Source organism: Falco peregrinus, chromosome 7, assembly GCF_023634155.1.
Source record: "Falco peregrinus isolate bFalPer1 chromosome 7, bFalPer1.pri, whole genome shotgun sequence".
Taxonomy (NCBI): domain Eukaryota; kingdom Metazoa; phylum Chordata; class Aves; order Falconiformes; family Falconidae; genus Falco; species Falco peregrinus.
This window is the reverse complement of record NC_073727.1, coordinates 47,076,410-47,101,342: the sequence shown is the minus strand read 5'-3', so window position 1 is coordinate 47,101,342 and position 24,933 is coordinate 47,076,410. Positions and strand designations below refer to the sequence as shown.

At 42.1% G+C, this 24,933-nt stretch overlaps 1 protein-coding gene across 15 annotated transcripts in view; it reads left to right on the top strand.

Moving 5' to 3' along the window:
• LOC101915770 (SAM and SH3 domain-containing protein 1) overlaps positions 1–24,933 on the top strand; it is a 569,828-nt gene that overhangs the window by 520,369 nt on the left and 24,526 nt on the right. For 6 of the 15 annotated variants that reach the window (XM_055810043.1, XM_055810040.1, XM_055810041.1 and 3 more), the window contains 4 exons: positions 231–346; positions 1,977–2,078; positions 16,613–16,745; positions 20,814–21,160. In XM_055810043.1, the coding sequence (XP_055666018.1) occupies positions 231–346; positions 1,977–2,078; positions 16,613–16,745; positions 20,814–21,160 (698 nt within the window). Of the gene's footprint in view, positions 1–230; positions 347–1,976; positions 2,079–10,970; positions 11,291–16,055; positions 16,409–16,612; positions 16,746–20,813; positions 21,161–24,933 lie in introns of those variants that run through there. The other 9 variants (XM_055810044.1, XM_055810042.1, XM_055810048.1 and 6 more) reach the window with 5 other exon arrangements.

The window sequence follows — 24,933 nt, the reverse complement described above, 5'->3', positions numbered from 1 at the left end:
GTAGACTTCGTTTTCTAGCCCTAATTTACTTCCTTTTCTTGTTCAGTTACTTCCAAATCATTCAGTCCTTTAAAATCATACTATGAGTCTGCTCTGGGGACAGTCTGTTTCTGGCCAGCCAGATCCACATGGCAACCGAATTTCAGAGCACTGGGTAGAACCCAGTTTCAGTGTACCCCACTCTGTGTGTGACCTCTTACATGTGTTTGTTATTTCTGTGCTTTTTCCAGCAGGAGAGGATGTAGGGTACGTGGCCAGCGAGATCACGATGAGTGATGAGGAGCGGATCCAGCTGATGATGATGGTCAAAGAGAAGATGATCACCATTGAGGAAGCACTTGCTAGGGTATGATATGTACATACTCCAGTTTCCTTGAAAACATGTTTTAGGATATACCAGTTCGGAGTCTTCATTCGCTCAGAACACATAGAAGGGGGAGAAAGCCTGCCTGTTTGTCCCATCACACTAGGTAGCATAAATTAGACAGCAGTTCCTTAGTTTATGGGGAAAAGTGAGATTTAGCTCAACCAAAAGTACACGTCCAGTGCATGGTAAATTAATCGCATCCTAAAAGCTTTTGCTTCTCTTCATTGGCAATAAATGGTGCTAATCTCAAGTGTAGACATTTTCATTGCAGCTATCTGAAGTAAGGGAGAGGAATCTCACCTGTACTAGCCTTTATTTGCCTTGTATGTTCATAGGTTTGTTTAAGTGTTAAAAGGAATGCTTCAAGGTTTGGTGAGCCTGGCTAATTAGTTTCTTATTATTTTCCTGCTGCTAATGGCTGAAGGGCAGTTTGATTGAAGAAGACTCCCATTTTCATCCATTAAACCATTAAAAAATACTAACATTTAAGCTACATTTTTTTCCTTGTTTCTTGGCCAAAAGGGTGATGTTTTGTTTTAATAGCCTTTAAGAAAACATATTCAGCTGTTCTTGGCATTTGACATTAAAAGATGGTTTTTTTCATAAGTACAGTGGCTGTCACAAGTGTTTCTTTACAAAATCTAAATGTTAATAAACCACAAGAAAAATAAATGTAAGCTATTGTATTTGTGCGGCAATAGAGCTAAGATTTTAATTGCTCAGGAGCCAAAAGCTCAGTGCTGAAGTTTCCACACCACTTCTGATTTTGTACTCTTGTGCAAAATACTGTGATGGAACACAGGGTAATCTGTATGGGCTTCATTAGAGGTGCAGAAAATATGATTTGGATCATGAGTTGGCACTCAGATTTCTGTACTGGCATGCTACATCTTGAAATAATTATTGTAAAATAGAAAATTATTGTCTGAAGAAAACACTGCTTTTCTGGGAATCATATAACGAAAAAAATGCAAAATTTTAACATTGCTTGGTGGCAATATTAGGAATTCTTTTACTTTTCTGCTGATAAAAATCTCGTGGGAGGAGGGTTGTACCTAGTCTGTATGGTTCATATGTGTACTGGTACTGTTTCCCTCCAGTCCCTCTAGTGGTCTAACTCAGTTCTTGGTGATTCCCCTCAACAGTTTGACTCTAGGAGGACTAGCTTTGCATCTTAAGCCTTCTGTTGGAAAACAAGACAGATGCTTGTTTGTTTTAAAATAATAAAAGATGGTTCCTAGTCTTTACTGATATCATTTTCTTTATGAAGGAAATTGGCAGGCTGTTGTGATTTAGTCTGTCCACTGTAAACTCTGTCTCTGAGATGGGGATATGTAATTTATATTTTACCAATGACTGTTCATCAAAATTCAGTATTTACAGATCACTTCCTTTTAAGAAAAAAACAAAACAAAACAAAACTCACCGTTAAAACTTCTGATTCTAGAACAAATTACAAGTGAGACATGCAGTGCAAAAGTTCTGATTTTGCCAGTTCCACAATGATACGGGAGGGGGGAAAATCCTGAAAGGATGTTAACTCTTGCTGTTTTAATGAAGATTGATATCTGCTTCTCACTGGAAAATGTTCTGTCTCTTCAAATTTCAGCTGAAGGAATATGAAGCCCAGCACAGGCAGTCAAGCACTGTAGATGCTACAGAATGGCCTGATGCTTCTTACTCAACATTTGATGGGTCTTCCAATTGTAATGTAAGTACCTGTCATTCTGATATAGCTCTCCAATATCGTTTAATATTTAAATCCTTTTACTGCAGTACAGAAATATCCTGATTTACCTGATTTCCTGAATAGCAAATGTATCATTTGACCTTGTGATGCTATGTTCTGTCTGCAGAAAATCTTTTAACATGGATTTTAAATCTTCAAGGTCTGTTGTCATAGAATTTTAATGGTTTTATTGTATAATCTCTCTTTTTTTCTTTTTTTCTGTTTTTTTTAATCTGGCCCTTTGTCACTGAGATTTAGAAGCACAAGTGATCCAGGGCAAAAATGCCCGTGTTCCAAAATGCACACAAGAGGTTTTTTAGATTGTTTAGAGGGAACTATTTTACTTTGCTGATTCACAGTAACTGAGTAGCAGAGTTTCTCAGGCCTTCCTAACCCTTGTTGATACATTCTAGATGAGGGCTGGCTAAGCCCTAGCTGCCTACTGCTTTCAAACAAAGTTCTATCTCTGGATTTGCTAACTCTCAGCCCAGAGAGTTTGCAGCTTTTGCCAGACCCATAAGGAATAAGGCAGCTTTCCTCCCTTGTTTTTACTTCTGAGCTGCGTAACTTCTGTTGCTTTTATGGGCGCCAGACAATCTTTTTGTCGTGCCATACTGAACTAATTAATATTTCCTTCCGAATATCTTCATTTTCACTGAGTGGTTTATTCCACTTCATTTCTCTAATTGAAAGTTCACAGATAAATCTTAGAGAGGAACACATTCAGTTGTCAAATCCAAGCTCTTTGTAACCCATATAATTGAATCATAGGCTATTGAGACCATTGATTGATTTATTTATTTTATTGTCAGTGGAATTTCCTGCTAACTGCAGCAGATAGCTTCTCCTCCCTGAATGAAAAGAGGAATGGTATGTCATTTTATGAGATGTTTGAAATATTTTGTGGTGCAGAAAGATTTTCTTGTTTGTGTTAAAAAAAATATGCCCATCTTTAGTTAGATGTGAGCAGAGGGGACTGGTGTTGCCTTATACTCTGAAGAACAGAGAAGGAAAGATCCTGACTCTTGTGCAGTGATTGTTTAGCCAGCTGAAAGATGTCCTGATCTTTTCCTCATTAGTATTTATAGCTTGAACTTGCCCTTCTTAAAGCCTTTGGCTAAGGTACCTATAGCATAAAAGCCTCAAAACTCTCATGTACTGTGATTAAATCTCAGGATACTGAATTTCTCTCTTAAATCTACTGATAGCGGTTTATTCTTGTGTTGAAGTTACTGAAAGCTGTGTATACCTCTGAGGACCAAACATGACTCAGTATTTCCTCCCTAATGGAATGACTTGGCACCTTTTCTCTGAAATTATTTTCCTAAGCCATCTTTACACTTTTTGCCAAGAGCTCTGTTGCCTCTCTGTGCTGTTTTGGTAGAATTTGAATCATTTCCTATTAACTTCAGTGAAGGGTTTGTGTTCCATTCTTGTAGTTACCTCTCAAGATTTTGCCCTTGCTCCTAATTTTTATCCTGGTTACATTTAACAGAAGGTGTGAAACTGCTTGCCTTCAAGGGAAGAGTAGATTATCCACAGAAACAAAACTTCATGTTAGAACAAACGTCAGCTTGGCTTCTTTTTTTGTGTACAAGAAAGAAACTAGACTTAACTGGGGTGAAAGACTTTGGGCTATAATTGCCACACAAGAGGGAAAACCAAATAGTGCGAAGTGTCAGATATGTCTAGAGAGAGGGGGTGTGTTCACCCAGACTATTTTGCCAAATGACATCTCTATAATCTAAAATGACCAGCTTTTCAGATGCGTAAAGATGAGTCTATTTTCAAGCCCTTTCTTTGCCAAATGGCTTGACTTTCAGTGCCATTTGTATGATTCTTATAACTACCCTACTCATTTTATAGAAGCCATGAAGCAAAGATATTTTTCCATGTATTAAAATTGTCCTGTTAGGTAGCCTACTGCTTTCTAACCTCAGAAAGTAATTGAAAATATGAGTCACTGAAAGTGAAGATCCTGGTTTGAATTAAAACTCCTTGGGCAACGGCTCTTCTTGTTCTGTTCTCTTTTTCTTTTTTTTTTTTTTTTTTTTTTATGATTTCTGTTTCTTTCAGTCTCATGGCCAAATTGTTACTAGGTTGTTTTTAATGGAACATTGTGATCATACTTGATCATTTTGTAAACATTTTGTACACAAAAATTGTGAAAGCAAATTGCAAGAGAATTGCAGATTGAGGGAATTTAAGAAAAGACTAATCTTTTATTTATCTGCTATAAATTTCTTTGGTAACGTTGGGGATTTAAGAGATACCGAGACACTAGTATAATGGCTTTTTCTTTTTTTTCTTTTTTTTTTTTTTTCCCTTCTCATTTTGTCTTCAAAGGCAGAGAGACCTGCTGCTAGCTAGGAGGACTTGGGAGGATGCATCACTAAGTTTTTGTGGAATGACTTTGCCCAATGACTACATTTCAGGAAGGAAAAAAAAAAAAAAATCCAGGTAGAATCTGCAATCAGAGAATCTAAAAATGAAGGCAGAATGTCTGGAGTGTTCTAAGGGTTTAAGTACTCCATTGCTTTCAAGTCAGCTTTGCCCACATAATAAGAACAGCCACCTGTAAAATAACATCTAAAGGGCAAATATCATTGGTGGTTGTTGTTTTCCTTTCCAGGGGAAAAAAAAAAAGGCCATTTTTTTTTTTAAATTTGTATAGCTATCATGTGTTTATGACTAACATCCCTGGTGTTGATCCTTAACGCGTTTTAAAGATTGATTTAAGGATTCTTTTTTCCGGCTCCTCCTCTTTTAAATTACTGTAGCTTGAAATGGAAACTTGCATTTCATACCCTTACAAAACTAAACCCTAAAGATTACCTACAAAGGATCGAAGGGTTGACAGGTCATCATCTCAGTATCCAAAGAGAAACAGCCCAATGTTATTGCTGTGCTATTAATTGTACTTCTTGTTTGTTTGCTCTTAAGAAGGAAACAAACAAAGGCCTTGCCAAGTCAGTAGGTGACTTGGTTCTGTGCCACTTTAGAGCAGTTTGTAGCTTTCAGTCTCACTACTGTGGTCCCTTTGTTTCACAACAAAGTATACGTGTCATTTATTTGCTAATGTAGGAATGCAGTTGAAACTGTTTTTCTTTCTAGTCAGATGTATCAAAAGTCTAAAAGGCTTCGTCATTTTTTTTTAAATTTATTTCTGAATATTTATGTTTCATCTCTGTTGGAATGAAGGCTGCACAGTAACACTAGACAAGCTTTCATTGCCTTGTGCCAAGTGTTGGGATGTAAAGCAGGTGCAGATTACAAATGGATCCTTTTCTGGATTTTAGATAAGGGCCTGTTTGTCCTCAGGAATCAGAAAGTCCAGGGAAAGAGAGGACTTCAAAATGGTATCACATTCTTGCTTTACACTGAGGTGCCTTTTATACTTCTTAAAGATAGAAGCTCGCTTGATAACTTTTGGGGGATGAAATTCTCAGTTCATCTGAAACAGGGCTGCTTCGTCCTCAGAGCCCCACTGGTACGGCTCCAGCCCAGCTTGGAGGACCAGCATTAAGAGAAACCAGTATGAATCCTTTCCTGTGCCCTCTGCTGAAAGACTGCTAATTGGTGCCAGTTGTCATGTTTGCTGCAGGAGTGAGGGAACAGAGAGAAGCAGAAGGGAGGTTTTGACAGAACTGTGTATCATATATGTGCTGCCACTGAAACAAACCACTAATTAACTTCACTGACAGTTTCTGTAGATACAAGTTAAAGGAAGTTGTAATTCTATCTGGTCTGAACTGTTTTGTTTGCCTTGTCAGGCACCTGTGTTTCAGTTCTGATCAGCAGATAATGGTCAACCATCCAGAGCTCATTAAAGTGAGCTTTCAGGTAGCGCAGCCAGCCTTCGTTTGAAGGGTGCTGCAGTGAGCTGTACTGCACTCCCCCGATACCTCCCCACCTACCACATGCAGCCTTAGTAGCCTCAGGGGAGAGGCCGTAAATTTTATGAGCACGGAGAACAAAAGCAGCATCTCCCACCAACAGTATGGCCTGCAGGTGGGCAGTGGGAAGCCCACAGTGCTGTTTTACCTCCCTGCCCTCCCAATACTTCTTTACCCAGGACTGTCAGCATGGCACCATTACCAGTAAGAAACAAACCCGGTTTGTTTTCACTGAGGACAGTAGCAGCAGTTGTGCAGACCTGGAGGTGTGCTGTGCACATCTGCATCTGTCATGAGTCTGACGCTGGGGAAAACTCCCCCTCGCATTGCTTCTCTCTTCCATCTTCTGTCAATCTGCTTTGTAATAGACAGCAGCAAATGAAGTCCACACAGCAACAGCTCTAGCTGAAGTGAGATAATCTTCAGTTGTTCCTGTTCTTCGTGTTATTTCCAGAGGATGTTTTCATTCAACAAGTCATTAAATGGAGCTAAAAGTTGAAAGGATGTCTGGTGTTGGGTTTTGTCTACTACTAGTGTCAAAGGCAGAATAATAGATGAGAATGGACTTTGGGTCGTATTTAGTTTCAATCCGAGAGATGCTGAAGCTGTTGAATCAGGGTTGTATTACCTATGGTGTAAAGCTGACTGTAACAAACTATGAAGTCTGATAGAGTTTTCTCTGACTTAACAACAGTCATTACTGTGTTGTTTGGTAAGTGTGGAGAGTAGGAAGAAAAGAAATAATTATAACCTCTGTAGCACCGATTACTGCTAGAGTAAATCTAAGTGTAACTACAGCAAATCTACATTATTCAGGGTTATACTTTATTACAGTGATTCAGATTGTGGATGCTTTCTAAATACAGCATTTTTTAAATCTATTTTTATTCATATTACTGAGGTATTCTTAAAATGTTTAACCATTTGTTAACATTATTATTGCTCGTACTACAGGGCTGTTACAGTACAGAGGAAAAAGCCCTTCTTTTGCTATAGTGAATTTAACTTCTTAGAACTGAGCTTAAAGTCAATGCATATTGGGAATCAGCATTGGCTATCAGTGGAGATTAGGATTTTTTATGATGAGGGTTTTTTAGTTTGAACAGTAGTGTTTAAACTGAAGCAACATGGATACTTCGAGCATTTTGAAGCTATGCACTATGTTAGCCCTGTTTTTGCTGTTATCACAGAACTTAGCATTTCTTGTAAGGTTTTTTTTGATGTGAAAGGCTAAAGGGTGGAAGAGGATGTTTCTGTGTTTCAGTTCTTGGTGAGCTTGTTGCCCTGCTCCAGGACCTGCATGCTCTAGTGACTCAATTTCTATTAAGATTTCCTGAAAGGTACTGATGTGCCATGTTGCATTGGATGGTGTATTTATTACTACTGTCCAAGTTCCTATAATTCTGTCCCGTGCTTAGTAGCATCTGTGATGAAGAAAGAGCCTAAAATAAGACATGGCTTCAAAATGATAGTGCTAAATTCCCATGGTATGTGCCTACTACAGGGACCTGTCTTGGGAATTGCTGGCTACCATCCTTTTCCACTGATCACAGAGACGGTGTCCGGTACCACTCGGTGAAAGCTAGTAGCAGAAGAATTAGAGCATGTTTTGTTAACGATCTTTCCCTGCTCTCTGTCCATACATAAGAGCAGGATTTCCCATGGGTATCGTAATACAAATACTTTCATGATAGAAATGAAATCATCATTACAGTTCCCAGGACACAACACAAAGTTTTAAGTAAGGTCAGTGCTGTGGAGTGATGATAGCAGAGCAAGAGACCATCAATGTGTTTATTTGTTTTTTTAGAACACTGTAAGGACTTTTTTACCTATTTGGTCTGAAATTTCCCAGAATACTTTAGAATTTACAGAAGAAATGCATTTATTTAGGAATACAGCTATATTACTACTTTAAGTATTATTTACCATGTAAGACATGGTATCAGACAGAACTTGGCTAGATATGTGTTCCAAGTGGCAGTAAACATTGTCCCTACAGGACTGTACTGAGCAGTTGTCAGTAATGCAGCCCAAGTAAACCTGCTTACTGCCAGTAGGAGTTGCTCCTGCGGGTGTGAAGACTGGATGTAGTTAGTCTGTTGTAAGGTCTCTGAGAAAAATCTGCCTGCTATCATGACTCAGAGAAGAGAGCTTACAGTAATGCACAGGCCACGATTGTAATTAAGTGTGTTCATAACCACTTCTGTTTTGACTGCATTCAGGCAAGCTGTATTGACTGACCTTACTGCAAAATGTTTGGCCATGTATTTTGGGAGGGTTGAAGGTGGGAAGGCAATTAATTTAATATTCATTCTAACACATTACTTGGCTTTTTTTATACCTTTTTGCCCTTGGGCAGCTGCCAGATTTCTCTGCTAATTACCTAGAGGGTGGGGGACAGTGGTAACAGCTTTTTCCTATTCTCCCTGCAAGCATCAGCCAGCAGGAGATGCTGTAAACCATAATGTGGTTTCCCTGCCCCCATCTTTTCTGAGACCAAGGCTATTAAATTGGAACAAAGCCTTGCTCAGTTCAAGAATTAGGAATCTCAAAAGCCATGTGTTTCACTGCCCTATTTGGCAGACCCAAGCTGAATAATCTTTACTTGTGCTATAATAGAAAATTTTAATTACGGTCCTGGCAATTATGACTTGCCCCCTCTCCCTTGCCATTGGTGTTTCCTTCCTCACACAACATTAATAATTTGATTGTTAGAAAATGCTGTAAGAATGTAATCTAAATTACTACACGCTTCACTAAAGGGCTCTCAGTCTCTTCTTTTTTTTCCTCTCTTTTTCTCTCATATGAATTTAACTGTATTTCATGTATTGATGTCCCACCTTTGGTTTTCTGAAATGCATGGAGGCTGGTTTCCAGCTCCAGTGGTGCACTCCATTCGTTAATAGTACAGGCTACACCAAAGAACAGGGATTCTCCCCAGGCCTTCTTAGCTGTGCCAAAACACAAGATGCAGTTGACAGCGCCTTGTTAGACTCTCTTTTGCATGTGTAGAGGAGTCTGCAGGAGAATTGGAAGGGAATGCTGTATTATAACAGATAGAGTGTAATGTAATGCAGAGCTTCATTCTGCCACATATACCTATGACAAGTGGTACATGAGTACAGTTGTAATGTCATTAAAATTAATTATGTTAATTAGTGAGAGAACCACTTCACCATGAGGAAATGTGTCTGGCTTGCAGATGCAAACATCAGCAATGTGCTTCTCAAAATTATTAAACTAAAACCTGGAAACAGTTAACATCTAGGCATTTGTCAAAGCAGTTATTCAAGTATCAAGACAGACCTCCTGGGAGAATTAAATTTTTGTGCTCTCGTTACTTATGACAAATATTTCCCACTAATTTCAGCAAGCAGTGTCGTCATAAGCTGATGTGTAATATATCTTTCACCAAAGTTAGCCGCTGGATGCTCCTTTGATTTCCTTGTAAGTAATCACAGACCAAACGCAGGCATAGTTACCTGCGGGGGGGGGAGGGGGCTACACATTTTAGACTTACACAGCCTTTGCAGTTCATGCTCTTACAGTTAATTATGTGAAATGGCAAAAACATCTATGAGCTTTGTTAATTTTCTTTAAAATTTTGGAGGCCTTTCTTTGTAACCTCAGGATATGATGCAGATTATCACATCTGAGCTTCAAACAGTTTTCTATAAACAGCCTCTGCAAGGATTAGAGATTCATGAAACTTTCTTAATGAGACCCAAAACCTTCAAAACTCAAGTTGCAAAGCCCAAACTTAGATCAGTTTCACTCATGACCATGAACTTTTAAGGGAATCTGGGATACATTTCAAGGAAGTTGCTGTCATGTTTCACTTGATGTGGGCTGGTATGTTATTGAAATTGGAGAACACTAGCTGGTTTTATCTGAAGCTTAGAATTTTCCATAGGGTTTTACATCAGAGTTTTGGGGCTGAAGTAATTCAAGGGTAAGAACCCAGCTACAACACATCAGTAAATCTAGTTTACATGACTGCTAGGGAATAAAAAAAGTCATGTATGGTCACTAGTACAAAGATGGAGAAATCATAAAAGGATATTTGGCTAGGTAGCTCATTAAAATAAGGCAGTCATCAAAGGAAGTAGATGTTTTGGCCCCCTGTGATTTCACTGTGTGGTTGATCTGCAGCAAATCCAGATTAACTGGCCATTGATGGTACGGTCCTGTGTAAGGGAAATCTTTTCTTGACTTAAAGAGGGTGCTGTTGTGGTATGTCTTTGCTACTGCTTTCCATCACTGGATAGCAGTGCCCCTGATTAGTAGAGGTTTTGGTGCGTATTTTCTTGTGCTCTGAGAAGAAATGTGAAAATTCTGGATTTATCCCAAGGTTTGGGATTAGTATGGTTGACTATAAGAGGAGGGCTGATTTAATTGAGCATCTTAGAGTCTGTTTCTTAGGAAGGGAGCACTGAGCCTAGGAGGAGAAGTTCGAAGTCACACTACAATGCTTCTTAAAGCTACAATGTGACTAATTCTAGACCAGTCTGAGATTCTGAATTAAACTCATTTGCCTTTCCAGTTCTTAGTGATGTTCTTTTTTATAGTGCTGAAACCAAGGGGTATAAAAAAAAATTATCTAAGTTCACTAATTTAAAAAACATTTAAGCAAAGTTTATTTTTCTGTCAAATTAGCCCTTTATAAAGGCAAATTCTCAGGGGGGCTCTTTGTCAGAAGAGTTAAAAAGTGAAAATAAAGAAAGCCTGGTAAAGGGCTTAAGTTATATTTCCTAGAGACACAGCCTCCACTCTAGCGGTCGTGTCTGAGGGTCAGTCTTCGTCCTGGCTTTGCAGAGATTCTCTGTATTTTTTTTCTTTCACTGAAATTCCATAGACAGTAATTAAGGAACTGGAGGCCAGCAAGAGGTCAGCAAGCCTTCGTCAGTGAAAACAGGGATTGTTTGCCATGTACAACACTCCCTTTTTTCCTTGCGGTGAATAGAAGATTTGCGTAGAGCTGATGACTTACGCCTTTCTTGCAAGTTATGCAGCTAGTGAGTAACTGGGGGAATCAATCAGTGAGCAGAAAACAGCTAATTGAGTCCAGCATCACGCTTTTTTCTTCTTTACATATTCAGCGCTGGAACCGGAGCCAGTTTGGTGTCTGATAATGTAACTCCAGAGAAGAGCATTTTGTGCACAGGATTCGGAGTGAATACAATACTTAAGAAGAAGGGTCTGCTCTTAAATTTTAGGGTTACGAAGCTGACAGCGGTTGAGGACTCGGGGGGAATTACTCGAAACTGAGCTTTAGGCCTATAAATGCCGAAGCTGGTAAGTCACTGAGCATGTAGCATGATGTGGAGAGGATGTGTCTCCTGTTTCAGAAAGGGAGAAAGAGAAAAGGCTTTTGTGGTTATTCTTAGGCACAGCACAGCATGCATAGCTTTTCTCAGTTCTCCTCTTCCTTTCCTTGGGCTTTTATGTTCGTTTCTGTTCTATTTTCCTGTCTCTGACGTTATCCAGGCATCTTTAATAAATTTTTTTAAAAAGTTAGAATGGTTGTTTTTTTTGGCAGATGTAAAGCCTGTTAGAGGGAAAGAAGAAGGGACACGTGTAGCCACGTCTCCTAAAGTGAACAGCAAAATCTCTTTCCATTTACTATAGAGCCTGTAGTTGTGAAGTGAGCTAGCCAGAGCTGGGGGATGTGATGTGATATGCCCACGATTCTGAATGTGGGGTTTTGCCCCACTTCGCTGGACAAGAATTGTCTGATAGCCAAAAATAATTGCAGTTTGGGCTTAATCAGATAGTAACAGAATTCTTTGTTTCTTAAATGAGAGGTTTCCTAGAGATTTCAGTTTGGGGGTGAACTATTATTACAGGGCATAAAGCGAACTGTAAAATTTTAATGTCTCTCTAAACGTCTTCACACAGCTCATGTAAAAGTCATGCATGCTTTTGATGGAGCTGAAACAGATTAATCAGTTACGATAGCTTTAAACTGGACATTGTCCTAGTGTTTCTTAAACATCTTTATTTAGGACCTGGATAGCAGGCTTTGCCTATCTTGTGTTTTTTAAGGGCTGCTGCTATAATCCTGAAGTGTTTCCAAACAGTCTGCCGAAAGCTAGCTCCTTAGTTCTCGTTTACAGTTTGTCAGTTAGTTCCAAGTACCCTAATAAATGCTGGGGTTTTGTGTGTGTGTGTGTGCGTGCCTGAAGCACTAATTCAGAGCGGGAGGTTAGTGTTGTTATTTCTATGGCGTGTGAAATGGGCTGGATGTTAGAGAGCAGCAGAGCAAGGCGTGTGCCCTGCCTCCAGAGCAGGCAGCAGCAAAGAGCCTGCGTGAGAAAAATAGGAGAGAAAGCAAAGATGGCGCTGGGAGCAGAACGGCTAGAAAGCTCTTTGAGTATCAAAGTACATGTGCTAATTTCCTATTTGTTCCTGAACATAAGTCTTTTTACTTTGATCTTGCATACGAGTTGATGCAAACAGTGGCCTTTAGAGGCGCACAAGTAGGAAAAGTTTTCTAAGCAGAAGAGATGTTAGAGAATTAATCTCGCCTGGATTTGAGAGCATCTTCATAGGTTTGTGGCCACGTTTGTTAGCAGCGAAGAGCTGGGTGGTGGGGATGGGCCTTGGCCTCTCCATAGTGTTCCAGCCATGTGGTACGTGGTGACTGCAGTCCTCTGCATGCAGTCCTTGGTATTTCCAGATGCTCTTAATTTAGTCCCTGTTTCCCTGAAGTCCTTCGCACATTTGTGCAGCCGACCTCTCCAAGCTGGCGGGTTTCCGCACCGTGAGAGCATTGCAGATGTGTCGGGGATGCACTTGCTCCAAGCGGCGTGGGGAAAGGCGGCTCCGCCCGGCCAGCCCCGCCAAGGGGCCCCGCGGGCTTCGCTGGGTCCCCAGCAGCCCGGCCGAGCCCTGCGCTCTCTTTAAAGCGAGCGCGATTTTTGTGCATCGGCTTTGGCCAATTTGTTATGGTTTAAGGCTGTGGAGCCAGCTGTCTGCAATCTGATGTAGTGTTGCCCTGGAAACCAGAAATGAAACACTTAAGCATTCACCACAGAATTACTACATACAGCATTAGCCAAAATAATTAAAAGTTGAGCCATATGGGCTTTCGGATGGAAAGATTTGGAGTGGAGGAGATGGAAGTTAAGTTGTTCCTATTTGCAGTACTGCAAATCCGTTTGTTTTCCCCTTGGAGTGTGGGGAGAGGCCTGCTCCGGCAGTGTGCAGGGGGACGGGGAGATGGAGGGGCTCTGGCTGTTTTACCGGTGCGTTAATGACACCGAGGCTTGGCCTAACAGGACGGCCGTGTGCCAGGGGCGGGGAGGCGTTGGCAGCAGGGAGTGCGGCATGGCCTCCTCCCATGCTGGGCAGCCTCTGGCCTAGCCTCTTGCAGACACATCGGTCCCTCCTTAACAGGCCGCGTCTGCCCCGTTGCAGGGCTGCAGCGCACTGAAGCGTGTCAAGGGGGGTGAGGGCGAGGTGGAGGCTGGCAGCCGGCTGCTGGGAAGCCCCGTGCCGAGGCCTGGCTGCTAGGGCTATCCGGGAAGCCATTTGCCTGGCCCGCCACGCCTTGGGGGGATTGGGGCGCCTTGGGGAGATTGGGGCGAGTGTCCCATCTGAAGTCAGGGGCAGCCACCAACAAAAGCAATTTGGTCACTGTGGAAGTGGGGAGGGTAGAATGGGTCAGGGAAGTCAAAGTGTCGAGTTCAGCGATTCCCAAATATGTTGCTTACGGCCTGAGAGGTTTACACTTCTGCTTTCTGTTTAATATTAACTGTGAAAGAAAGCATTGCTTGAGCTGGAAAATCAAGCTCTGTTTCCCATGTGCCAAAATGGAAACTTTTGATAATTTAAAGGTCTTTTATAAAAAAAAATGTTTCAAAACCAGGAAGTGAACCGAAAGTGACCACTTTTCAAAACAGTTTCGTTTTCAAGGAATCAGCATTATTTGACAAGAAAGTTTCCTGAGGGGCACCGCTGGCATAGTCACCCACGTTTTTAGGCCTTCTGGTGTAAACTTATTAGCCATCCTTTCCTTTAGAGAAGATTTTCCGTGCCACATGCTACCTGACTATGATTGGAAATAGGCTGCTGGAGAGAGACTGACTTTGTTTGTAGTCAGCCTGTTACCCGGCGGCTCCTGTTGTTAAACACAAGCTGTTCCTGTCCCTCTCGGCCAAGCACTGGTGCTGGGAAGGATCTGTCCCTGCCTGCAGAGGACCCTTGCTCAGAGGGTGCCAGGAGTCCTGAAGTGGCAGGGAAAACCAGCTGGCACCTGGTTAGGATGGGACTTCATCTATTTTGAAGTGTGGTGGGGACCCCCTGTACCATCCACTGGGGTCTGAGGTCAGGACCTTGCACTGAGGCTATTTTGGTGCTCACTTTCATGGTGGTAGTGATGAATACAAATTTTGTTGTCATTGTCAAGTCTTCATAACCCTGGAGGGGACAGTTCTTTGTCCAGTACCACTGGTGCAAATATAAGACAAGTTGTTTATTCTTTGATGAAATCTTGGGTAGGAGGACCAGGTATGAGCTGTTCTCGGAAGTCGTACAGAGCTGACAGTTTCACAAATGGTCTTGCAGTCTTGCAAACCAAGGGTCTACAAAAAGTGATGAAGGAAAGGAATAGCTTAGAGTAATTGCATTTAAAATAAACATATCTCAAGTGCAGAGTATGCATGAAGTTTGCTTGCCAGGTGGTGCTTAATGGCCTAAGAAGTCTTGACTGAACTTCTTGATTACTGTCAATAATCCATTTGTCATCTTATATAAATACGTCAGTCTTACTGTTTGACATGTCACTAAGTTGTCCCAGCCATAATATCTGAATTAATGGTCATCTTGCTGCTTGATTTGTCTTGATATAAACAAGTACAGTACTCCTCTTTACGGCCCTGTTTTTCCCCAAAGGAAGATTATTAATTACCTAGCCAGCCTGTACCCATAATAAGTGCATTCCTGTGGCTCTTGGATGGCAGAATGGCAATTCCTACTGCCGTATGTGGTCCATTTGGTATTCCTTCTTTTTTTGGAGTAACAGGAAGTTTGTGGGAAATCAGTAATTGACAGTGCCCATGCAGGAAGTGGCTGAAGTTTGCTCTGGTGTGGTTCTGCTGGCCCTGTGAGGTGCATGCCTGCAAGGTAGGCTTTCAGAGCTGCCCTGGCTCCTTCAGGCACTGGCTGCACCTTTGAAAGTGTAACCATGCAACTGCTAAGGGGTGTCTTGCCCCATGACATCTACTGTTATTACCACATCCTGATATTTAAGTATATTAGAAAAGCAGAAAGCATTTTTGCTGGGAAAGAGGAGAGGGTGGTGGGAGGTTTTTTTTCTTTTTTATTCTTTGTTTCTTTGCTTGAGTTTGGGGATTTTTTTTTAAAAGTGTAATTAAGGAGAAGGAGAAAAAAGGATGAGCACACTGGAAACCCAGATATCTGCACCGACAGGAAGTTGCCTGAGGGGTTTTAGAGCCGACCATTAGGAACGCAGTGACTTGGCTGGGACCGTGAGTGAAAACAAAGTAAGGTATACGATCCATACCACGCTCCAGCTGGAGGCCGTGTTGCGCACAGGAATGTGCAGCAACACACGGTGCCAGGTCTGTCCTGGCCCAGCCAGAGAGCTCTGCCGGCCTCCTCTCCTCTCCCCTTCCCTTCCCCCCGCTGCCTTCCACATTCTGAACTGATTAAAACAGAGGAAGTAGCACATTGAACGTTGGATCTGGCTCGAAAATCGAAGTCGTCTTCTCGTTCACAAGGAATGGATTGTTTCAGCTTGTTGTGTCACTGCTGCTGGAGAGAGGGGAATTTTTTTTTGCCTCTGTAATGTTTGATACTTGAGGGAAAACAGCTGGAACTGAGCATACTGGATCAGATGCAAAACGAAACGGGATGCTGGGGAATATGGACTGCACTGTATATCTGAAAAGGTCAGAGTTTTCCCTTGGTCAGTGCTGGAGGAATGCTGTGTCCATCTTAATTCCAGCCTCGAGAGCCTTCAGGAGGAGTGTAGGGAGCAGGGAGGAGGAAAAGAATATTTTGTAGCTGTGGCAGTTCGTGAGTGAGGCAGATGAGATCTCCTCCTTGCTTTTCCTTCTCGTCCCTTTCTTGTGCTGCTGTTTCTGATTTTCTGGGAAGACTGAGGTGAAAAAAAAGAGAAGTCGTCAATGACAGAGTTTCAGTTTGGAGAAGCTGTTTATAACCAGGTTTAAACAGCAAGTTCTGAGATGCCGGACAGACCAGTGACTGACCCAAAGCACAGGAGCATAACTGGTATGGTAAGAAGAGCCCTGGGAAAGAGCCCTGCCTGAAACGTACTGTGAGAGGACGTGGAAGTAGTTATTACACAATGCATGGGAAGAAAGACAAGGGCAGGAATGCATTTCAGTGCCTAGGATCTTACGTTGCACAGATTTAGAAATCAAAATGGTATGTCATGCTTTCAGAAAAAGAAAAAGAAAAAAAAGAAAACCCTCACTAATTTAAATGTTTCTGTCTGACCTGGGCTGAAAATATAACACCAGTCACAGAGCTGCATTGACACAGCGCAGCAGATGAGCTGGGTTAACTTGTCTTGAAGGAGCAAGCCGTGGGACTACTACTTTATTAATATTCCCTTTGTTTCTTTGCCAGTCAAGAGAACAATCTGATGATGAAACAGAAGAGTCGGTGAAGTTTAAGAGGTTGCACAAGCTGGTGAATTCTACTCGCAGAGTCAGGAAGAAACTCATAAGAGTGGAAGAAATGAAAAAACCCAGCACAGAAGGTAAAACGCAATGTGCATATGGTTAAAACTGCATGTGTGAATACATTTTTCTATTGAGAGGGGACAGAAAGTGGAGGGCTGGGGGAGGGAGGAGGGGAGTGTTCTTAAGGGACAGTAGGAAAGACTGCCTTATCTACGGTGCATGCCTTACCCAAGTAATTGCATTTTGAGACTGTGGAAGGAGAAAAGTGACAGCTTAGGATGTGGTCACTGCTGATCTCGTATTCCCAGAGCAGTGCTGGAGAGCCCCTCATTAAGAGATTAGAACTTGGTTTATGTTTTATGCCCTATGCTGGGGAGGGAATAAGACTGGGAGCAATCTCAACCAGCTGTCCCACAGGCTCAGCAAGGAAGTAAACAGAGCCACCACCACGTTGCTCCCTCCTCTGAGGCCTGGGACGGCACACAGGTGAAGCTCTTGCTAGTTCTGAGAGGTTAGTAGCTGGCTGATGGTGCAGTTGTGCCACATGGCATCATCCTGTGGCAAAAGTACAGAAACTCTATCAGCCATTCTTGTGGGATAGCAACTGCCTTGTGTAATATTAACTCCTACTTCTGGGGGAGACTGCTTGCAGTTTGGCTCCTGAATGAGCCTTGTTGCCAACAGAGAGGGGGAGAGAAGGGAGGAGAAGGGTGGGGAAACGGGAAGCAGAGTTCGGCCCCTGGGAACACCATGCTGCAGAATTAACTCTGGATGACCTGTATCCGTGTGTGAGCACTCAAGATTAACAGAGCCTGAGCCTCAGGACCCCCTCTGCACAGCCCTGCTTGAGTCTTTACTGGAATTGTGGGCACCCCTCTACGTTGGTGGCCTTCCCAGGATCGTATGCTGATTCCCCTCAGCTTTGCAGTGAGCTGAGCCATATTACGAGTCCCTTCTAGTGCATTTAAGGAGAACATGTGCATCTTCTTGGGTATGTGGCAGGAAGCTGTTGGCAGATTTATGATCTCGCCTGCCTCTCTCCTGCGTGACGATGGTGTTACTGGCTGGTGTGAAAGGCACAGCCAGTCTAGAGCTCTGGACAAGGCAGTTGTCCTGGTCTGAAAAGATTTTGTCACCTCATAGGGTAAATATGAAGCTGGGTTACCTCGGAACCCAAAACATGAGTTTTGAGATGCGGCAAAAAAAAGGGCTATTTTTCCCCTGCTTTGGGGAAAGAAGGACCCCAGAGAGTCCTGTCCTACCCCCCTGGAGGTCTGGGGAAAGCTGTAGGGAGCAATCAGCTGGAGGCCCCAGGGCTGGGGAGCAGCTGCAGGAGCAGGCAGCCCAGGGGCTGCTGGGCTTGCAGACGCCTTCCTGAGTTTGACCAGACTTCTCTTCAGCACATTAACTGTCTGGTTTGCTCTCTATACCCTCTCTTACAGCACTTCATCTCCTCCCTTCCTGTTCTCCTTCAGTCTTTCACTTAAGTGTCTCAGTTTCTTCCAGGTATTTTTTTCCAATGAGTTTTTACACTCCTGCAGAAAAATCACTGAATTAACAATTATCTGTTAAAAAAGAAATAAAATTGTTCTGCTTCTTCCTTTCACCATCTCCTGCCTGTCTTCTCTTTTTTTAACTCCAGGTTTTTCTCAGTGAATGATCTGTAACACTGAGCTGGTACTTAGCACTCTGGAATTTCTTTGTAGATTGGCTATTGGGAAACTCTGTAGCAAAACTAATTATTGCTAAATAACAACATGGATTAACTTCTGCCTAACTTCTATATAACTAGAAGGCCCCTTAAGTAACCCACAAGTCTACATTAGGAGTAGATTATCTATGACTTTTCTTTCAGGAAATGCTCTCCACACCTAAGTTTTCATGTTGCAAATTGGAAGTGCTTCATAAATGCTGTCCATCCCCATCTGTCATAATATAGGTCTATATCTCCATTTGGGTATGTCAGAGGACCCTGCAAGATCACAAAAAATACTGTGATCAGATTTGGGGATTGCTGTCCGGCCTTTCAAGTTACCTGTGGTTGACTGGATCACTTCTTGAGCTGTTCGCTGCTGTTATTTGAATCTGTGTTATGAGTGTGAAGTAATGCGAAATCCTAGATGGCTAGGTTTTGGGAGTTAGCTATAAAATTTGATTGAGTGACATCAGTAAGATTTCAATAAATTCATCAGTGTTCAACAGCTTTTAACAAAGTGTGAAATTCACTTAGTTTGAAAACTGACAGGCAGTTCCCCACAAGAAAGATTCCCCACAATCCTCCTCAAGAATTTCTTCACAAAGAACAACTTTTCCAAATTTCCATTATACATTCCTGTAGTTTTTAAAGAAAAGTACTCTGGTCCCAGGTCCTTCTCCCACATTTCTGCTATTGACTCTGTTACCACACTAAATATACATCTGAATAATCAGATACTCAATAGAATGTGCCAATATCTGAATCCATGTGTATTTTGTGTTAGTCTGCTCCTAGTGAGCTAAATAACTGAAGCTTTGTAATTCCTGGGCACCATTCTTATATAGCATTTAAAAACAAATCACATCTACATCTGTGTCATTATGGCTTTGCATCATGGACTCAGTCCAAATAACATCTGTTACAGTGTTGACACACAATGCATATTTTACAAGCTGTTTAAATACATATTTACTCAGTGGACTAAAATTGTTTATCAGCACATATTTAGTCCCAGGAGAATGTCTATTTTCTGTTCAAATTGAGAAGCAGAGGGGAAATAGAGCAAGTTGGACAGTCCAGTGAAAGTGGTGTCAAAATCAGACCAGTCTACAGACCTACCCCAGAAAATGTCTCAAGAGTCAAAGTTGTGTATCAGATGTGATCCACTATCCCTTCACTATCACAGCAAGTTTTATCTTGGTAAAATAACATCTTAGGCTTCAGCCAATAGACGTCAAATATGTTTTGCCAGTAGAGTGAACTGAAGGTGAGACAGGAAGCCTGTACAGGGCAGCTAATTTTCTTTCACCTTGAAATGTGTCCTCTGTTATTGAATGAGCAAGCTTAGTAAATCATAGGTATTTTGGTAATGGTTCAAATTTAGCTCTGGTGTAAGACTGTGGATGTAATCAAAGATGAAGGCGAAGTTGGGTCAGACAAGAAATTTATTTTGGCAAGAAATAAATATGTTTCTGTGTGTGTTTCTGATACATACCTATGAATGCTGTGAAATTTGTCAGGCAGGATTTAGAAGGATGTGTACTCTTGTTTAACTCTTTCCTTATTAATGCATCTCATACCTGAGCCTATACTTTTCTTGGAAGAAAACACCAGAGAAGAGTTTAAGTGATAAATGCAAAAAGGAATTGCCATTTCAGGTCCTTTCTTCTCTTCTCTCCACTCCAAAAACGAGACCTGGCTGTTTGCCCATCTGTTTACCCAGTACTTTCATTGCAAAAAGTCTGCTTCCCTGTCTGTGAAATATGTATTTGGTGAAAACATACCAGCACACTGTTGAAATTGGCAACCCGCAATTTGACCTACTTTTTTTTTCTTTGCATCTGTTGATGTAAAATCTGTGTCATTAAAATCGGTGCCTCTTACCCCATCGAAAACCCAGAACTGTAAATTTCAACCTGGAGCTCAGCTCCATAACTTTCTGGAAAAAATGCTGCTTTCTGCAGCAGCAGCACTGCGTATTAGAAAACTGGACCTGAGAGAAACTTTTTGGGTTTTAATACCTGAGCATGTTTCTGATCTGTTGTAATCTCGCTAGAGCTGAGTATCATATGCAAGTATTGGAAGAAAAACATGAGAAACAAATCCCAGTTCCAGCTTTTAAGGGGTTCTTAGTGAGAGCATCTGTGGTCTTACTTAGCTGCAGATGAAAGAGACTTAAAATAACAATGAGTTATTTTCATAACAATGAACTTACAGGATGCTGTCTTCTCTCTATTGTTAACTCATCCCAGAACTCTCACTTCACAAACTGAAGTAACTGCTTCAGATTTATCCACTCACAAATACCTTCTGGGCTGCTTATATCACAAAAACTTTTCTTCCATTTTAAGTGGGTGATACATTAAATAAATACAATAAGGCTCTACAGGGAAACATCTTCAAGAATTATGAATGGTGACATGTGCTGTGCTGCTTTTGTCCCCTGTAGGTGTGGAAGAGCACTCACTTGACAACTCTCCTATACTGGATGACAGATCGGCACTTTACTCTGGAGTTCACAAGAAGCAATTCTACTTCGACAGCTCCTGCGAAAAGCAGCCAGAGGACGACTTGGAGTCACTTACTACTTCCCCCTCATCCAGCAGTCTTGATACGTGGGGAGCCAACCGGAAGCTGGTGAAGACCTTCAGCAAGACTGATAGCCGTGGCCTTATCAAGCCTCCCAAGAAACTCGGGACATTTTTCTCTTACCCAGAAGAGGAGAAGACTCAGAAAGTTTGCCGCTCCTTGACAGATGGGGAAATGAAGAAGAGCCTCGGCTCGCTGAGCCATGGGGTAAGTACAGAAAGCATTTGCTTTTATGACAGCAACAGGCACAAGCACCATCTTCTGGTGTCCCTGGAGGAGATTCAAAGTGTAAGGAAGCAGATCCGATTGAAGAAAATGGATACTAACTATTCCTGTTCCAGAGCTTTTCTTTACCAGCGCCCTGCTAGGAAAGGAGCATCTCCTGCAACTTGCGACCTACAATTACTGCGACACAAAACGAAAGGGGGTGGAGGTTGTGGCTTCCCAAACAGAAGGCTACGAGGGCGCACTTCTGTCAGCGAGTTCAATATTACCTATGTGGTGGAGAGAAGCCTGTACAGTCACCTCAACTTCTCACAGCTGGTGCGTCCCGTTACTGACAGGACCCTGAGCAAGGCCGACAAGCAGGACCTGAGGAGATGCCTGCTGGAGGAGGATGAGGAGGCCAAGAGGAAGTGGGCTGCCACAGTGGATCGCTGTACTAAAAGGGTTCTCTTGAGAATCCACCAAAAGTCTGTGAGTCAAAGAGTTGCCGTGAAGGTGGTCTTCCAGTTTCTGTGAGGTTGCAGTCAACACTTGCTGCTTTATACTTTTAACTAAAATTCTGGGCTTCTGCTTTCCTTGCCATTAGAAAGTCTTAAGCACTGTAATTCAGCTATGAGGGATGAGACTGATATAATCCCGTCAGAGAAGAGTTTTGTTGAGTCTGCTGTTTCTATGTGTACAGAATAACTTGATGAGAGAGAGCAAATATGACAAAATGCTGCTTTTTACATTCACCTAGTGCAGAAATTGACATCACTGGTGAACAGAAGAGCTTTGAGATGCTATAAACTTGTTCTTTGTGATGCTCTGGGAGTTGGTAATCTCTTAAAGGGACCTGAGAGAAGAACAAAATTCTCAGAGGACTAGAGCATCCTTAGTCAACTGTGCTCTTTCCTGCTGTCATTGCCACATATTGGCCCTCTCCTTCTCAGTTTGCATCTCATCAATTCACCCACCAGCTCTCTGTTCTCCATTACACACACAGCTGCAGAAAGACAGGGAGTCTTACATTATCCAGACACTGCCCAGCTGCTTGCTGCACACCGCCAGCAGAACTGCCCCTTCTGTTCTCTCCCTGGCCACTGCTCCTTCTTTCTAGCATGGAGTGAAGGTGGCATCTTCCCTCAGAGCACTGTGGAAAGGGAACAAGGGGTGGCCAGTAAAGGAAATTATGCTGTGCAATGGGAAATTAAGTGATTTGAGCACTCCAGAGAGATCCAAAGCTGCTTCCTGACTATACACAACCAGTTTAGACAGTTCCTTTAACCATGATGCTGAGTTTCCTAGGAATTTGCTTTTGGGGCCAGCCTGATCTCCAAAGCTGAGCCAGTTAGTCTGTTGTGCAGTTGACAACGTAGATACGTTCCCTACTTCAGTGGGTGGAAACAGCAGTGCAGCCATAATGTTAAGCAGGATATTCCAGTGAACAATACAGAAGAAACAGCTTTTCCTCTTGAACTACAGATTTGATTTTGAGAGGTCTGCTTCATTTCGTCAGGTGTGAGGTATTCTCGATAAAGAGCCTTGGTCTCATTGAATAACCTGTGGGAGGTGACAAAGCCTTCATTGTTCACTTTTTGCTCTTCAGCCACAAAATATATGGGTGTTTTTCTACCCAATATCATGAACATTCTCTCTTGGCAGCTTCAGTATTTCTTCTGCATTGACTGTTTGCCCTGGCACTCACAGGGTTCTGTTTATTTTCACAATGTACTCAGGAGTCATTGTTTTCCCATCAGGATATTACAATGATAAGGCAAACCTTACTCATCCTTCTGTGGGCTGAACAATAGGGGGGTATCTCAAGCAAAAGAGATGCTTGCATGTGCTAGAGACGGCCCGTAATTAAAAATACCCTCTACTGTCTTTGTAAATACAGATGACAGAAACAAGACTCTCAGTTCTTATAATCAGCAGTCTCACTATAGTAATTTCATTACGAAAACCGTCTGGACTGACTTTTACTTATTAACAGAGATACAATCAGAGAAGAAATGGATAGTGTTTTGTTGTTGAGGAACTCCTCAGTCAACTGCTCCTCCAGCCTCATTTGAATGGGATAAATGGTGGAGGCATGCTGCTCTTACTTGCTTTTTCAACATACTTCTTCCTGAAACTGCAAAAAGCTGGCAAGCTTCAACTAATGCTATTCCTTCTTAGAAGCACTTAATGTTTGTTTGCTGCAACCTCAGGGAAATTGCAATGCCTATGTATTCAGTGGAATTGGTCACTCTGTCTTGCCTTGCCATTCATTTTTGTCATTTATATTTGTTTCAGTGACCTGGACATGCATGAAATTTTCGAATCGCATCAGTTTTTCTTTTCTCCCCAAAAAACCAGTACTTTAGATTGCATGACCATTCCATTGAATATCCCTCTCCTCATCCACGGACCTTCTGTTTGGTACAGTATTGCCAGGGTCGCTACTGGAATCTGAAGGTGGAAATTAAATGTTAAATGTAAGGGGAGGTCCATATTGAAACAATAAGCATCCTTAATATGGTGCGTTTATTCAGAAGCTTTTAACCAACAGACATTTTGCACTCTGAGAAGACTGCTTTAGGAGGAGCTCTGTCTGGTTTGACAGACAAGTTTGCTCAGAGCAGTTCCAGATGTCCTCTCTTAGTTGCTGGGCTTACCATACACTGTAGGATTAATTAGATGGACTCTTTACAGAAGGATGATATTACTCATAGCTAAACGTGCTGTGCTTTAAAAACTGCTCTGATTACTTGTGGTTGATCTCCAATGCTTTCCAAAAACAATTTTTAAAAGCTGTGCCATAGTCACATTGCCTTCTGGAAAAAAACACTTTAAAATATTCTACATCACAGCACTCTTCTTAATGTGTGGGGCCTAGACAAAGCTGGCTTTGAGTTCTACTAGAGTTGTGGTGGGTACAAAAACTGGCGTCCAAGCACTGGTAGGTACACAGCACCCGACAACTAGAAAAGATAACTTTTAAAAGGCTATTAATATGTATGCTGATTGGTGGTGAACAGGGCAGGAAGAATGTTTACTCTGATAGAACTAACTGATATATATATATCAGTTTATATCAGAATGGTTTATAAAGTGGCACAGTTTGTAGAGCTTGCTTCTTCCTAATGGTGTTGAATCAGACTGGTAGTTCTCAGGTGGTTGGTCTTCACCTCCTCCCAAGCACACACTCAGGGTACTAATTGGGCAATCCTTCGTAGGGCTGATCTGATGCTTACCTGAGTCCGAAGGTGTCTTGGGGTAGTTCAGGCCCTAAGAATTTATGGTTTGCAAGTGGCTGATCTTCTGCCTCCTGTTTATCTCAACTCTAACTCTGAAGAGAATACTTAAAATAGACATCTGCCTGTCTCACAACTCACACTCAGAGCTCAGAGTTGAGGTTGTGCAAGTAAATCGCAACTGCCATACCTCGGTTTCCCTGGATTGCCCTGTGAGACTTCTGGCAGGGCCAGGTACTTGAGTACTGTGCAGCTGGTCGGTCAGTGTCCAAATAAAACGTCAAAGGTTTTACCTTTTGGATTGCAAAGCAAAAACTGGATTCTCTCTGAGCCCCCTAAGTGTCTGGTCTTTTTTCAGGTGATACTGAAGCTTTAGCAGAAATTCATCTGCCAGAGTTAAACAGTGCTTGGCTGTGGGAATGCAACTGTACTGCGTTTGCTTGCCCTCTGCTCTTGGGAGGGAAGCAGTGTCATAGTGCCGATTTCCTTTTTTTATTCAGGCTGATTATGATAAACTGCATCTGTGCATTCAGACAA